Here is a 16,199-nt window from a genome sequence, read left to right as displayed (position 1 = left end):
TATTAAAGAAATTTAATTTGACATTAGCTAAATAGGTGTCTAAGAGTATGCAACAATATAGTTTAAGTCCAAAGGTCCTTGGGACTCATTTTGAAAGATCACGATCTTTTATTCATTGCAAACTTTTTTATTTCACGAAATCTATTTCCATTTCTGTAATACTAATGAGTCCCTGAGATATTTTATCTCTGCGCACCTCTCAAAAATAATTTATGTCCAGCGAAAATAATTTTTTAATTAAAAATACAATTTATAATGGGCAAATGGGACAGCAGATCCCCAATATGCGACAAGACAACAGTGGCAATTAGCAAATTTCAGCAGAGCACACACGCTGGCAACTGTTAATAAAAGTGGTGTCGTCCTGGCTGCTGTCGTTGTTGGTGGCCAGTTGGCTGCTGACGCCACTTTAGCCAGTGACTTGTCCAATTACTATAACAACAGCGTGGCGAAAGTGGGAAATGTGGGGAAAGCGGGGGAAGTGGGCGAGCGGGACGAAGTGTGGCATTCAAATGGCATGCCGCAGGACACGCTCGCACTCACACATGCAGGTTGTCGACCGAACGGAAGAGTCAACTCAAAGTTTTTTCATATCCTGTGAAAATTATTATGCGCTTTTGTGAAATAGTCGAAGCCAGCGGCCAAAAGCAAATGTTTGTACTGCTGCTGCAGTTTTGACCAGGAGACAGGGACCACGACCGCACACAGGATTCGACAGTTGGCATCCTTGACTCCGACTGGCGAAAACTTTTGTCAAATTAGTTTTTTCCTTCTCTCTTTACTTTTGTGTGGCTACAACAGCTTGTGGACAACGATGTCAGCGTTAGTTTTAATCATTATCTGTTCTTAGCCAGGGTCCCTACATTCGTTTTCGCAAATGAAATGTGACCAGCATTTAAAAATATTAGCGTCTGCTTTTGTGCAAATTGCGGTCGCATAAAAGTTATATTAAAGGGTTATTTTATATAAAAGCTTTGAAAATGGCTTTAAATCATCATTTGTATTCCAAAAAAAAGAGCACTAAGTAATAAGTAAACATATATTTAGCATTACATTAATAATTTTTTTAATAGCTTACTTAATTACAATTCATTAAATTATTTCCAAATACAATATATAACTATTTAAAAGATTCAAAGGCACATATAACAACATATTTGAACCTGCAAAATTAAATCAATTTAATAAATCATATCCCTAGTGATTTAAATGATATTTTCTTTCTGTCTATTTTATCGCAATTCTAATTAAATTACCTTCTTTTTTTGCAGGTAAGTTCAACCCTTTTGTACATTGAAGCAGTGAGTAAATCAAACACCTTAAATCGTACCCTATCCACACTGATTTGAGCGACTTGGCTTGAAGTTAGACAGAAGACCAAAGGGGAAACCTTTTCCTTGTTGGCCAGAACTTTATCATTTTTCAAAATGCATTTAATTTCATTCCATTTTGTCGCATTTCACTTTTGGGCGCCGTGTCTCTTTCGCTCTTTGACAAATCAGACGGAGGCAAAGTTATAAAACTTCATTTGTAAAAGTGCTACGTCATGCCGGGACTGTGTGGCGGGGGGTGTGGGTGGAAATGGGCTGGCTGGGGCGTAAGGGGCGTGGCCGGGTCGTGTGAAGAGTGAAGGGCACAAGTTAGACAAGTCATCAAATAAATCCCTTTTAGGTATAAAGTTCTTTGCTTTACTTTACTTTACTTTGCGCACCCGTTCGTCATTCCCACCACCACCCACACGCTTTTCCACCACCCACTGGCTTTTCCTCCATGCGTCTCGATGCCAAATTTTTTCATGCTTGAACTGTTTGAGCAGAGAATTTAGCAAGTTTTTGCTTTGTTTGACAAACGCCAAGGACAATGACAGCCGATTGAGTCAGAAAAAATGGGCAATGGGAAGAAGTGTGGCAGGAAATGGAAATGGAGGTTGCATCGCCCGCTTTTCCGACTTCTCCATTGATTAGTTGGCAAACAGTGCAGTGGAAATTGTTGGATAATCATATCATGTCCACCCTCTTTGCCTATTTAAGCTTGTCATCAATCAGGGCATTATGGCCAATTGAGCTAACATTGTGAATTTGTCATAGTTAAAAATCGTTTAACTGCGATGACATCTAATTGCCCTGCACTTTCTCCACGTTGGCCAAATGTAGCTATCTCTTTCGGGTTTTCCTGTCAATTTCCATTTGAGCGGATATTTGGCGAACAAACTCGATTGATTTTCCCAGCTCTCCGCTTTTCATTCCTTTCTCTTCTCCGCTCGCTTTTCCTTCACGGCTGATAAGCCACAAAATGCATTTCTAGCAATTTCCTTGTTTGGCCCATTTTTATGGCGCATGTTGCATACTCTAAGGCGCCTCTGTATGTGTGCCACATTTCCTTTACACCCGTCCACCTCATCTGCTTAGTTCCTCATCCAGAGTCAGCCTTGACTCGAGTTTTTCAGGAAATCATTGCACCCAGCGGCGGATATATTCCAGTTGCCAAGCTGCCCCCTTACCTCCGATGTTCTTATGAATGGCACAAGCATATATATGTACATATCCCCTGTCCGCACTCTCTTTGCCAGCTGTCTTCGGCACTTCAGCCGACGCTTAAGTTGCACAAAATGTAATACATTTGATTGCACTCATGTTCAAGTTCTGTGGCCAAAGTGGCTGCCGGAGTTGCCTCAAAAGAGGAGAAAAAATAAGGAGTTGCCAGGCGATGCCGATGGCCCAGACCCCTTCTTCTGGCTGATTCCCTTCATCAGGTTGCCGGATTCCTGATCTCCTTTTCCTCCTCAAAGTCGTTCGTCGGTGTGGGAGCCTGAAAATGTTACAAATTGATAGATCCGCTGGCGCATTGGCAACAACGGCAAGCGCAAGCAGCAGCCAATTGCAAACTATCTGTTTATTAGAGCAAACATGAGGAAAAGCCCGGGGAAGTGCATTATATGAATACGAGACGGATGAGCTCATATGCATAGCGTAGGGAGCTCACGTCATGGTAATGTTCTTTTTTGTTGGCCATGAGGTACTATGGAATTTAAAGACTTTGTTCAGTACATATTGAAATACGTATAAATCTTCAGAAGGAAAACTTTATGCAAATTATTGGACTTACTAAACTTATGTACTATTTTATTTTACATATCCATGTCAGGTCAATTTTTAATTATTAAAAAATAGAAACTGAGTTAATATTCAAATCAAAAATATTTTTAATCCAATCGATCATATTTTTTTTTAAATGACAAAAAATAAAGTACGCAAATTAATATGAGCTCATTTTAAAGATGTTATAAAAGTCCTAAGCTATTTAACCCAAAGTTTAAAAGCCTCAGCTGAGCGTGGGATCACTTTGAAGTGTCTTCACCCTTGCAAATTTACTCATCTTTAGTCCTATGAGATTCTGATGTATTCTCTTTTGACGTCAGTGCGTTTAATAGGCCTGCGACGCACTTTACATTAACCTCCCACCACATAATACCCATTAGTGACGACTTTCGCTGGCGAGTGAGTGGCCCTATGCATCATTCACAATTAAATCTGATTAGAGAGTTAACGGGTCCATCAGGTTCAATCAAAACTGACATGCCGAGTGGTCCAAAGAGCCGTACAGTGGGACAATGCCGGCGTGCCGTCCTGAATGACGAAACCGACTGCCTGTCGTATATTTCCGCCCACAAGTACCAGGCTTCTCCATTCCGGGAGCATGGCTAATAGCCTTTAACTGATGGCGGGCAGTTCCACCATTAGGCCGGAAAACTGGCAGTTGGGGGGAAAACTTCTGTCGTCGCAAAACAGCAGTCGGTTCGACATCGACATCCGTTCAGGTTGAGCCATCGGACATGCTAATAGCTTTGAACTTTTCGCAAATTGCAGGCACTGCACCCTCTGCCCGTCATTTTGCAACTGCAACTGCAAAAGCAATAGCAATAGCTATAGCGATAGCTATAGCAATAGCAATGGCAACTGCATTTGCGTTGGACTGTTAATTACCGTTATTGAACTTGTTTGATTGGCACAAGTTGAAAAGTTGGGCGAGCCGAGGCAAACGCTGACCACCGAGCAGCCCCGCTGAACCCCTGAAAATCGGATTTCCCGGGCGGATGAATGTTTGCGAGGGTGCAACAGTTTTCCCCGACTGCCACATGCAATGTAAATACGGCCAACATGGAAAGCCACTTGGAAAGGCGTGCGCCAGGCTTACGATATTACATCCTGCAATTAACCAGCTTTTACCTGTCCCCCTTTTCTGATAATATGATATTCCATCATATAATATTTCCGCAGTTATATCGCTTTCCAATAAGCCATAAAAAAAAAAAATTTTATTTCAACAATCTTTTCGATAGCCTTAAAGTGCATATTTTCAACAAACCAAATTAAACACGTTACGCTCATAGGCCAATTTAAAGGTATTTTATTAACTTTTCAACAAGGTGTCGTCTTGTCTCAATTGAAATTTTTTGAAAATATTTAAGTTCGCACTTTATAAAAACGATATGAGTTAAGTTGTGGGATTCTTTTGTCTTGAATCATTTTTTAGATATTTTGGTTTTAATTCGTATTCTTTACATTTTAAACATTTTAAGACATATGGTTTTTTGGGTCTGTTTGGAATGCAGATTCGTCCTCTTGTTTTAAAGCTTGTCTATAAAAAGCTATAGCATATTTTGCCCCGGCAAGGACATCACTTTAAAATCTACCAAGCACAATGTTTGAAAATGATTTTTAAACATACTTTTCTTTAGTGTGTCATCATTGTCCTTAAAGCAAATTGCAATCTGCATTCAATGCCGTCTGTCAATTGGCAGGCAATGGCGAATACAAAGGCAATACAAGCTGCGCAAAACAAGATGGCGGACATCGTCCTTGTGGTCCTTGTCATCGCTGCGCTTTTCCCGCTGTCATCGCCATGCGGACATGTGCGATTGCCCGGTTGTTTTCGTTGATTTTTCCACTTGGCTTCCACAACCATGTTGTTAACGCGGAGCTCGGTGCGGAGCTTTCTTCCGATTCTACGGATGCTAAAGTTGACTTTTTACTGATTTCCACTGCAAACTTTTGCCATAGTTTAGTAGTCCTGCTTGTTGTTCTTTTTCGCAGCAACCAAGGGATTTATGGGGGCTCAAAGTGCTTCTCGGTTTTCAGCTCTCGAATCTCGCTTGGGTGTGAAGTAAAAACTTTGTCCTGTCGTGAGTAGGGGAATTTATATATGTGTACGTATATGGACACGTGGTACACATGTAGGTGTTCGGGCACTTGGGCGCAAAGTTGTGGCAGTCAGTGCGTAATCAGGTTTAAGCCAACTGTAATGCCACCAGATGATATCGATTCCATTTTCAGGACATTCATGCTGCGATCCAAAAATCTCGTTTAAGCAGTCAATTCATTAATATTAGCTGCAGCTTGTTTGCTACGAACTGCGAGAAATGCGAGCTTAATCCTGAAAAATAAAGCTAGCTAAGGAGATATATCAAGTTGGGATGCAAAGTAAGTGTCAACTGAGGCTAAATTATGTCCGATTCGTTGGAGTAAAACTGCGAGGAAGACCAGCTATCTGTGTCGATGGCATTTGCAATTGAATCCGGCTTGAAGCCAAGCGGCGACAGATTTTGTGTGGGTTCTGGAAAATGCAAATTTCGGGAATTTATGGCCAACCCATTTTGTGAATTTATTGTTCGTGCGTTAGTTTAACACCCACTGTGCTAACAGAGGCAATAAATACAAAAAGAGAAAACTTAACTTAAAGGCTCTTCTTAATTGTGGAGCTCCAACTTCCTACTTACAATGACGTAATCCAAACTTCTGTCGCTTGAATCAACTTTGCGTCAAGCTCGTGTGGAAAATTCACTTTTCTCATACGTAAGTTTTATACATTTTGTTAGCACGAATTCAATTTCTTTTCCACATTTTTTCCGCTTTCACTTTGGCTCAATTTATAAAATTGAATATTGGCAGCGAAACTCGATTTGTCCACATACGACCACACCCACAGAAGCAGGACGAAAAGGACCTACCGTTTTCTAGGGCGTATTGCGTAAGTTGGCAAATTATCTGGAGTAGAGACGAGTAGCTGAAGCTACTTACTCTGTAAATGATAGACAGTGGGACAAACTACAAATTGGCCAATCAGAATTTTGACTATTATAACTATTTACTGTTTCCAAAAATGTATGAAACTAAAGTAAACAAATTGTAAAATTATTTTTATTTTATATTTATAAATATATACATATATTTTTTATAGGTTCCACTGTTAAATCGTTTAGTGCATTTCCTTTTGGCATCCTTTATCGCCTGCCAATTGCTTCAAATCCTACTTCACACACACATACACACAAGTCAATGCCTTGGCACGCATTTTATTTAAATACAAACACATGTGGGTGTGTGTGTGTGGTGTATAAAAATTGCTATTTTCCCAGTGATTTTTATTGCGCCCACCGCTCTTCTTAGTGGGTCTCCTGTCTTTATAGCCACCCCATTTTTTGTTTTTCCCCATCACTCTGAACGCCGTTGACAGCTTTACGTTTTGTGGGACGCACAGTGACTTACATAAGTACACCCCCACACTGGCACACCCTCACACCCACACACAACTGCTCCTTTGTGTGTCATTTAGCTTTTGTCTCACGCGTGCCAAGTTCCCTTCTTTTCCCTCATTTTCCGACTTGTTTGTGCTCTTAATTTTCTTGCCAAGTTTGCAGTTTTCGCAACGTTTTTATATGATTTTTATACAAACGTGATATATTTTTCTGATGCGCCCGTTCACTTTTTATTATCGCAGCAACGCCCCATGTGTGTGTATGGTGTATGTGGGTTTGGGTCTACGTCCTTCGTCCTTTGTTCTGGGCTATTCAATTTCATTTATTGATTTCCCTGCTTATCTCTATCTAATTGTGTGTGTGTGCCGAGAGGAAAGTAAGCACCCTACTTCTGCTTCACAAACGCAAACTGACGGTGACGGACGGCCATGTGAAGGTCCAGCTTGTTCCAGAACTCCGTCAGGATGCCGCAGTCCGAGTGCCGCTCGTTCAGCGACAGGGCGAGCATGTTTACCGGCAAGTTCTGCAGCTCCTTGCACGGGGGCGAGTCCTTAAAGTACAGGTGAAAGGCGCACACCTGCTGGAAGATGTCGGCCAGGCTTGTGCCCAGCGGCCAGCCCTTGAACTGCCAGTTTGGACCCAAAGCGAACACGGCGGCCACCCGCACCCACTCCTCGGAGGTCAGGCGGGTCACGACGTCGATGATCCGGTAGCTCACAAGTTCGTCCTGAAAATGGCATTTCATAAATGTGATTAAGAAACTTTGCAAGCGTACATTTTGGTAAGCCTCTGAGCATTATGATTATACATTTCCCCTTATTTTGGAGGGTTAATCAAACAATTGTTTTAGTTTAAGCGGATGTTTAACTAGCAAGAAGGATCTCTGTAGTCAAGTGTTACGAATATCAAAATAAATATGGCTCCAACAGATGGCGCCAGCAATTCTATTTACGAGGCAAACGATAAAGTCGAAAGCATCATCTGTTGTGGAATACATAAATATAGACAAAACTGAAATCTTAACATCAATTTCGAAAATAGTCAATTGAAAATTTTAAAAAATGTTTACATTTTCATCTTTAAAATAACTAAAAACCGCAATATATGAAAATCAAAGCGAAAAACATTGAAATTAAGTGCAAGATATTTGGATTTACTAAGTTATATTTACCAGTGTATGCACACTCCGTAGTTAAAGTATTACACCCAGAGAAAAATCATTGTAAATCCAACCAAACCAATTAAATATGTTATTCATGACATTATCATGTTTTTAGAGAACTTTAAGTGAGTTTATATTTTGAAAAACAATGTAACAGTCAAATGTTTTACTCTTTAATTTTATTATGGGGTTTTTCTCTGGGTGTACCCTTAGATTTTCAATTCTGCAGCTATATATAGTAGTCCCCTTCGACCACCGTGATAAACAACTTTCGGGACTTGAGTGATTGCTCTTTTAGAATTTTCAACAAATATTTGGCTTTTAGCTCGTCGAATTCAACCATTTAGGTTACTTGTGGGTAAACAACGATATTGTTTTTCTGTGTATTAACCCACCTGAAAGCGTCGCTGGATGATGACCTCGTCGGAAAACTGGGGGGGCCTGGAGGGCCGGTAGCTCTGGCGAGCATGCTCAACCGAAACGTAGCGCATCTCCTGAAGAAGCTGCCTGGCATTGTGCAGGGTGATTAGACTGGTCAGGGCCTGCGGAACCACAATTATGGGCATTCGGGCGTGGTAATGAACAATCTTAAGACGGCGCTCCACTTTTTCAGCGGTCTTGGCTATTTTCGGACTAAAGCTCGTAGGCATAGTCTTCTCAATGTGGCTGCCCTGCCGATTGAGCCTAACGAATTCGGACTTGACATTCTCCAGGTGACTACCCTGCGGATTGATGCCAAACTCCTGCTGGCCCTTGAGGAATTTCTCCTGGTCATAGCGATTGTACTTGCTCTTCGGCGGCCGTTCCTCTGTTTCCAGCTGGGGCGGCACCACCGGCACTTCGTCCAGCTTGGACACCTTGCGACTCCTCTCGGCTTCGTAGAAGACCGCCAGGCACTGCAGCACTCCGGGCAGCTCCTTCTTGCCCAGCAGCTGCTCCTCGCGGCTGCGGGGCTGCCTCTCGCGCTCCATGGCCTGCCTGCAAATCTCCGCCTGCTGCTCTTGCTCCTGGCGATCCGTCTTGCGCTGCAGCATCCTCTTGCCGCTTGCCCTCCTCATCGAGTAAGTTCTTCATCGCCAGACGCTTGGACTTGATGGCCGCAATGGCCTCGACAGTCATGGTCTGGTCAAGAGTCTTCCAATTGCCGTTCATTTTAGAAGAATTTAGAATGTTATTACACTTGAATAGCTGATTTCAAAGGAATCAAACTCCGATTCTGACAAAGGCAGATTTTTACGTGATATTTTTCAAAAGAAAAGTCAGGGCCTACTCGTTTTATTTTCATAATTTTTTAATGTGTTAGAACTGCCAAGTAACCTACAGTTTATCGATTAATCTGATTATTTATGTTTATCAGATAACACAGTGCCTAAGGTAGTAAGCATTTAAAAGTTAAAATCAGAAAAAAATATGTTGTTTATTTTTAAAGGGATTATAGACTTGAAGATGACAAACAAATTTATAAATAGCTTGTAGCTAAATTTTGTTTTCGGCTACACAAATTGTGATTTGTAAATATAAGTTAATAAATACACTTTTTTTTCTATTGACAATTTGCGTATCTGTCGAAACAAGATTATTCAAATTATTCTTTCATTAATGACTGCAAAACTATTAAAAGCGAAATCTAAAGGAGTTGTCGCCTTTACTCTATAACACCCTTTCTGAGGCTGACTTTCTTCTTGGTTACCTCCTTTCTTGGCACATAAAAAACTCATAAATATTCAAACTTTCTCGCAGCCATCGCTTATTTTTTGTCAAAGCCATTATTTATTTTTATTACATTGCCTTGGTCAGTTGTTTGCCTCGCCCCGTCTCTCCGGTGATTTTTATTTTTCCGCCCCGAGTTGTTTTTATTTGTAAGCTATTTTTATTTGACAAAGTTTTTGCCCTCACCCCGGGAGAGCGTCGCAGAAGGAATTGTGCCCGGCTTTATGTTATTGACTTTAATAACATTTTAGCTGCAAGGCATGAAAATATTTTTATAAATTCTGTTTTTATTTTCTTCTTTATCTTTCTTGCATTATTTTTTTTTTTCCAGCAACGCTCCGCTTTGTTTTGCTGCCGAAGTCTGAAATTGATTTCTGCAAGGGGGCCACTCGGGCTCCCATCATAATTTATGCATCCATCGCGTCATCCAGTCAAAAGCTATTAGCTGGCTAAGCTCGGCTCCCCTCGATACCCCAGTTATCGTGGCTATATAGCCCGGGGAAGCCCGTAATTGCTAAAGCGAAATTTCATTACCAAAAACGAAAACGAGCGGGTGGAAGTTGGCTGGCAGACGAGTTTCGTTTCGCGTGTGATAAATACCGTAAAAGGTCGCCGCCATCGCTGCCTGGGAAATGAAATTTTCATCCAGACTCCTCTTGTGGCAGCCATTTTGTCGGCGCTGCACTAGAAAATGGCTGAATGGCGGCGATGGCAGCGGTGGCAGCGGCATCGTTGTCGCCATTTTTGTTTATGGCCGCATTTGTCACGGCAAATTGTATTGCCAACTGGCGTGGTTCTTGCCATTCCCCGGCATTTTTTTCGTTTGCCACGTTAAGAATGCGGCATAAAAAATGCGATGAACCGAGGGTTCACCTTACGTCTACGGCCTTTTTGGCATGTTAATTAAAGCGGCTGGATGGTAAGATCATCTGATTGCTCATTCGGCTCGGCTCTAATTAAGTTTATGGCATTATGACAGAAAAAATAAGATAGCTTTTGGAGGTAGTTTTAGGGTAGTCGAAAATTTCGACATTTATTTTATTTGAATGGACCGAAAATGAAAAAAAATTCCACATAAGAAACGCCACAGGAGCTGATCCCAAAGCCATGGAAAGCGAAAACAATGCAAGGGAATTGAAATTGAAAACAATGGCTCACTGACATAGATATGAAATGCCTTTTTTGCCGCATTTAGATTTGCGTTCTCGATTCCTTTCTGGTTAAGTCAGCGAAGCGGACAGCAGAAACGAGTGCATAACTTCAAATTTAATCAGAGAAGAATGCGACCACGCATAGCCATTCTGGCCGCGGGAAATGGAATCATCGTTGGCCAGCGTTTTGCACTCAACTGCATGGAATCGCATCAAAGCAAGGAAAACCCAGCAGAAGGCAAATGGTAAGAAAAAAGTGAAATTTTGATGCCATTGGGCGATCCTCCCACGCATCTGGCAACTAATTTCGCCTCAGTGACAAGACAAGGCCATCAAAAGTTCGCCCACAAACGGACCCTGGCCAATTATTGTTTGTGGCTCTCTCGTTTTATTACGTAGCCGCAGCAGTTGGCCCGTTTACGGCGCACGACCCTCGACGGGACGAACCGGGTCGAATCATTTAATGTGCAGGCTGTGAGAGGAGAGAAAAACAATTTTGTCAGCTTATAAACAGTAAAAATAAAATGCCGGGCTAAACAAATACGAGGACAGGACCAACGACATCACTATAAAGCGCCATTGAGACACGAACACATGTGAAACCACACGTACAACACACCCCGACTCACTTGCATATAGTAAATACACAGAAAGAAATAAACGGTCTAAAAGTCTTTTTAATTATTACATTTTTTTAAATTCGATCAAAGGTAAATTTTAATTTCATTATTATTTTGGGCATGAATATGGGCAAACGCAAGTTTTACTTTTACAGGGTACAAAATACAAATTTTTAAATTTTTCCTTAGTCTATTTGGGTGAATAAACCTTATGAACTAAATGGGTTTTTAATAAATCGTATAAATAATTAAACCCAATTTCTACTTTTTAATAAATCGTATAAATAATTAACCCCAATTTCTACTAAAAATAGAAACAGTTATTTCTTACAAATTGCATAAAGTTGTTGTCGAATTTGTTCTCTGTGTCCATGTGTTTGCTTGGCCCCCTTCAAGGCTGACATTTTATTACTTTCCTTGGCGAATTATTTTCATTATGTTTTCGCTTTCAGAGCAGATTCATTTTGCCAGCCAGGACAATTTAATGGAAATGAGATTGGCTTCGGCTGAAGGTGCAATGAAGCCATTGACGAGGAATGGAAATACGCTCGTTAAGTGGGCAAATAAAGTCGGCAGGAAGGGTCAGGTCCGCTGATCAATTTCAATGACATACTTTTGCCATGCGTAGCCACAAGGACCTCAAGTTCCGATCGAGTTGTTAACCATGGCGAGTCTCGGCCACATTGAGACGACTTCAAATAACAGTGACAGGCTGCGCAGGATATGAACTGGAGGTCTACTTGTGTTCTTGATTGTCCTGTCGACAGTGCTCGCGCACATTCACTGTGTGCAGCTGAAAAGAATGCAGGGGTCCACTAACCTTTTCAAAGTTTTTTAAAGAACTCGACAACTGCAGCCGCAGCTGCAATCTGTTTCTAGTATCTTTCTTTGCCATTCCCGGCGTGTCCACTTGGCTGTCTCTCCATCATGTTTGCACATTTTGATGTCTGTTTGATGTGCAACAGTTGCACTTCAAGTGGCCAGTTGCTGCCTGTCATCTCGCTTTGCGAAATATCAAGCATTCGCCATGTGGTCCGACTCTTGGCACTTCCGCCCGCAGGGGCCACTTGGCCAGAGAGAAACTTTTTTATTCAATTTGATTTTTTCAACTCCAAGCAGCTGTTGCAAGTTCCCCACAAAATTGAATTCGTAGAACGGATGCCAGCACATGAAATTAAGCGGAAACTCTGGAATTTATTTGCAATGGGTTATGTCAAAATATTTATATAGATTTTCAAAGCGTTCATAAGTTTCATGCTTTAATCATGTGGCGGCCTAACTAGGACACATATGTATGCATTCTTCTTGGAACTTTGCCATTAAGCCATCGTTGAGTGCAGTCTCTCGTTTCGAGAAAACTTGTGCAGGCAATCAAGGAGTCAGCCTTGACGAGCAGGAGCAACTGCACGCACTTTAAAAAGTTAGCAAACGTTAAAAAACTTAGCAATTTTTTTATATGTTTAATATTTATTTTTAATGGTCTTATATTTTCATAAGACGAAAAGTAATGTAAAAACTTAATCGCAATATAATTAACAAATTGAAAAAATATTTTTTTTCTGAGTGCCTTTGCGAGTCGTTTCGCTCGACATTTGCAAGTTGGCAGGAAGTGCACTTCAAACGGAAATTGCGACACACATATTGCTTGCTTCCTTTGACTCCTTTCTCTCTTTAACAGTATGCGCACGTATGCTAATGTCTATGTATCTCTCGCTTCCCCTAAATTACCGTAATTTATTACAGCCAGTGGATGGCCTTTTTTCTTCTTCAAATGCATTTCAATTGCCAAGTGTGTCAAAAGTTTCAACGCTTTTCGGGCTTTCCCCAGTTCACCTGCCAACTGTTGCCCTCACCTTTTCAGACTGTCTGTCTCGGCTCATGGCCAAAAGCTCATCACATCTGCCACTTAGTCAGCCCGTCTGCTTTTGTTGCAACATTTGCCTCTGCGTACACTCAAAAAAAATTTAAACTTGATGTTAAGTATGTCCTTGGGGGTGCCACAAATAACAAAAAGGTTTTGAAACTATCTATAAAGGTGTTTGGAAAAACGCAATAATATATTTTAAATTTAAAAGTTTGTTGGACCCTTTTCTAAAAAGACGATTTTAGGTTTTATTGGTTAATACGTTTGGAAACTATTTAAAGGGATTTTAAAACACTAGTGATTTCGGTTACCCCCCAACAACATGTTTTTGCATTTGAGAAACTAGTATTTTTGAATAAGTTTTATCTGTCTGAAAAACTTACCTATATACTTTAATTCCACAATCTCATTTGATCCACAAGCTAAAAAAAAGAATGGGCAAACCATTTACCGTTCCTATTAAACGACTGACTTAGGCAAATAAAATCCTCAATAGATCTTTTTTAAAAAATTAAAATTGGTGTTTTTCTTTTATAATACGTTAATTTTTTTTCAAAGTGCACATTTGTGTGCAGTTTCGTGCAAAATATTTTAGAGCGCTATATGGTATGTGCAGCAACTGTAAACTGTAAAATGCTACTAATTGTTTTGCCGCCAATTACGTGCACAAGTGTTTGTGGCAACGAGCACGTGTGTGCGTGTGTCTGTCGTTTGATGTATGCGCACTGTTTATTAAAATTTATTTTGTCGAGCACCTACTTTTTAGTTCAACTCAGCTCACCTTGCCGGTTATTTGCGCATATTCGCATAACATTTAGCACAATTTTCCGCATTTGCGGCTTCGACTGACAGGGGAATGCATGAGGAATGCTGCGAGTGGGAAATTATGGTTTTTGCTTTCAAATAGATATCATGGCGAGCGGTGAGAATGAAAGTGAACACTTAAATGGCCAACAAAAGTTAAAATTTTAACGGCTTATAAAAAATATTTCTGGGGTTTCATAAAATAAAGCTGCGTGGCAATAATTTTGCGTTTAAGGACAGGATAGATATCGAGGTAAACGACCTTTTGGTTTATTAAATCGTTTAAATGCTTCCAAAACACATCTTACAAAAGACCATTAAGACTCCCGCTGGCCATATAGGCTGACCTGAATCCTCGGGCTACAGACCCCCACCATCACAATCACGAAAACACCCAAAGCCAATGCATTGAGGCGTTAAGCAGGAAGGCGCTTCCACCTCTTACGGCATAACGCGCATACGCACTGTAGTACCGAGGGAGAGGTATATGTAAGTGAAGGCAAACAAACATAAAAGCAAACAATAAATGGAAAAAATTACCGTACACATCTTTTGTGAAAATAAATGATTATTTAATATTTATTTTCATGTTGCTTGAGAAAGGGTGAAGGTGGCAGTCGGCTGCATCATTTTTCATGCCACTCGATGTGAGTCTAAGTGCCTCACCGGGCCCCGCCATTAATGCCAGTTGATTGGTCAGCAGAGGGCTGACCAAGGACCCAAGGAAGCACCAGACAAAATACTCACACACATGTATTTATTATTTAGCCAACGTTTCTGATTATTTACGCCTGATAGGACCCGGCTCTGGAGGGTGTAAAAATGATTGAATGTGCCGGCCAGTGAAATCGGAATTGGATGGGTCAGCTTGTGCTTTGTTGTCTGGCCTTAGTTTCAGCTCTGAATGGGAGTTTTTGCTTAGGCTAACGAATCAGGCTGGGGGCTCGAGTGATTTATTGATTTAAATGGTAGCTGTGGAAGCTGGCCAGAAAACAAGTATTAGCAAACTGGCATCATTAAAACGAAATAATAAATTGTGACAGAAATAGCTTGCACCACAAGACCATATAATAAACTCAACATTATTATAACTTTTGTGTGCTTGAAATAAGCTTTGATATTTTGTTCACAACTAAGTTGTCATTTATCCTATTAACTAGGTAATTAAATATTTATTATAATGAGATATTTCGCAGTTACTACAAATTTGTCTTTAAACTTTGTTTATCGCTAATAATTTTATTCTGTGGCTTAAATCATATCAATTGGCTGTCTTATTTTTATTTTGTATTTTACTCTTTATCCCTATCAATTCACAACCACCTTTCGTTTTTTTAAAACCAAAAAAATCACTGAACCATAGAGACAATCAAAACTTACACACACACACACACACTGCTGCCTCAATCACTCAGCAAAAGGCTCGGAAAAACCTCTGCAGTTTTTCCACTTACACATCAATGCGAAAGTGAAAAGGGCTGACCCGTTTGAGGGGGGAACTTTGGGCTAAAGGAGGATAGAAGTGGTTGGTCGGCTTGACGGCACGTTTAATGAATTGGAAGGTAATAAGCAAAGCATTACGGCTATTTCTTCATCAGCCTCTCATTCTCCTCCGCTCCGCTCCGATTATTGATTTTTATTGAATGCGAATTTTTTGCGAGCTTCTCATTCTCCCTGCTGTCTTATTGGATTTGTGTGCAAGTGGAAAAACGGAAAAGGGGGTCTGCCAAAGTTAATAAGATTTGCCTTTTTGTGCTTTTCTGCTTAGCTCTTCTTCGTCTGCCTTTTTTGGGGCCAGTGGTCAGGCGAATTAATTAAAGCACATAAAAAATGGTCGAGTGCGAGGAATGCAATAAAGTCAACCAGGTTTGGGGTAGTAAAAGGGCGGAATAGCTACAACTATGGCCAGGCAAACAGGAGCACACGGGCACGCATCATTTAAGCGCTAAATTATAGCTTACTTTTATGCGGCAGGTTATAATTCACTGTACGTGCGAAATGCAGTTGCAGCCAAAAACTGACAGTGGTGGCGTTGGTGGTGGTGGTGGTGGTGGTGCCGCTGTTGAAAATTATCATTTTAATTGCGCATTTCCCAACGCTACATAAAAACAGCAAAACATTGAAAAAAATAGTCGCAAACCAAAAGCGGCAAAGTCAAAGCCCAAGTAAATAAATTATGCTGCAGACTTTTGCAGCAACAACAATTAACAAAAACAACATCGTTTTATTGCACGACTCTACGTTTTTATTTGCATTAATTTGCTACTGCAGTCAGGCAAACGAAAAGCACTAAAAAAAATAAAACTACTGGAAAAATACAAAAACTGGACTCACATCTGCCAGTAAAAAATTG

The 16,199-nt window shown here is 40.7% G+C and overlaps 2 protein-coding genes across 2 annotated transcripts in view; one reads left to right on the top strand and one right to left on the bottom strand.

Annotated features, from left to right (window-relative positions):
• The window catches only part of LOC128255488 (irregular chiasm C-roughest protein), a 125,559-nt gene that overhangs the window by 64,629 nt on the left and 44,731 nt on the right, over nt 1–16,199 (top strand). The window lies entirely within an intron of this gene.
• On the bottom strand, nt 6,245–9,038 carry LOC128255495 (parafibromin). Its single transcript, XM_052985136.1, has 2 exons — nt 8,093–9,038; nt 6,245–7,262 (listed from the first exon to the last, which is right to left on the bottom strand). The coding sequence occupies exons 1-2, from the start codon at nt 8,753–8,755 to the stop codon at nt 6,921–6,923; spliced, it is 1,005 nt and encodes a 334-aa protein (XP_052841096.1). The 5' UTR covers nt 8,756–9,038; the 3' UTR covers nt 6,245–6,920.

Source organism: Drosophila gunungcola (genome assembly GCF_025200985.1).
Source record: "Drosophila gunungcola strain Sukarami chromosome 2R unlocalized genomic scaffold, Dgunungcola_SK_2 000011F, whole genome shotgun sequence".
Lineage (NCBI taxonomy): Eukaryota > Metazoa > Arthropoda > Insecta > Diptera > Drosophilidae > Drosophila > Drosophila gunungcola.
This window is presented reverse-complemented; position numbering and strand designations above follow the sequence as displayed.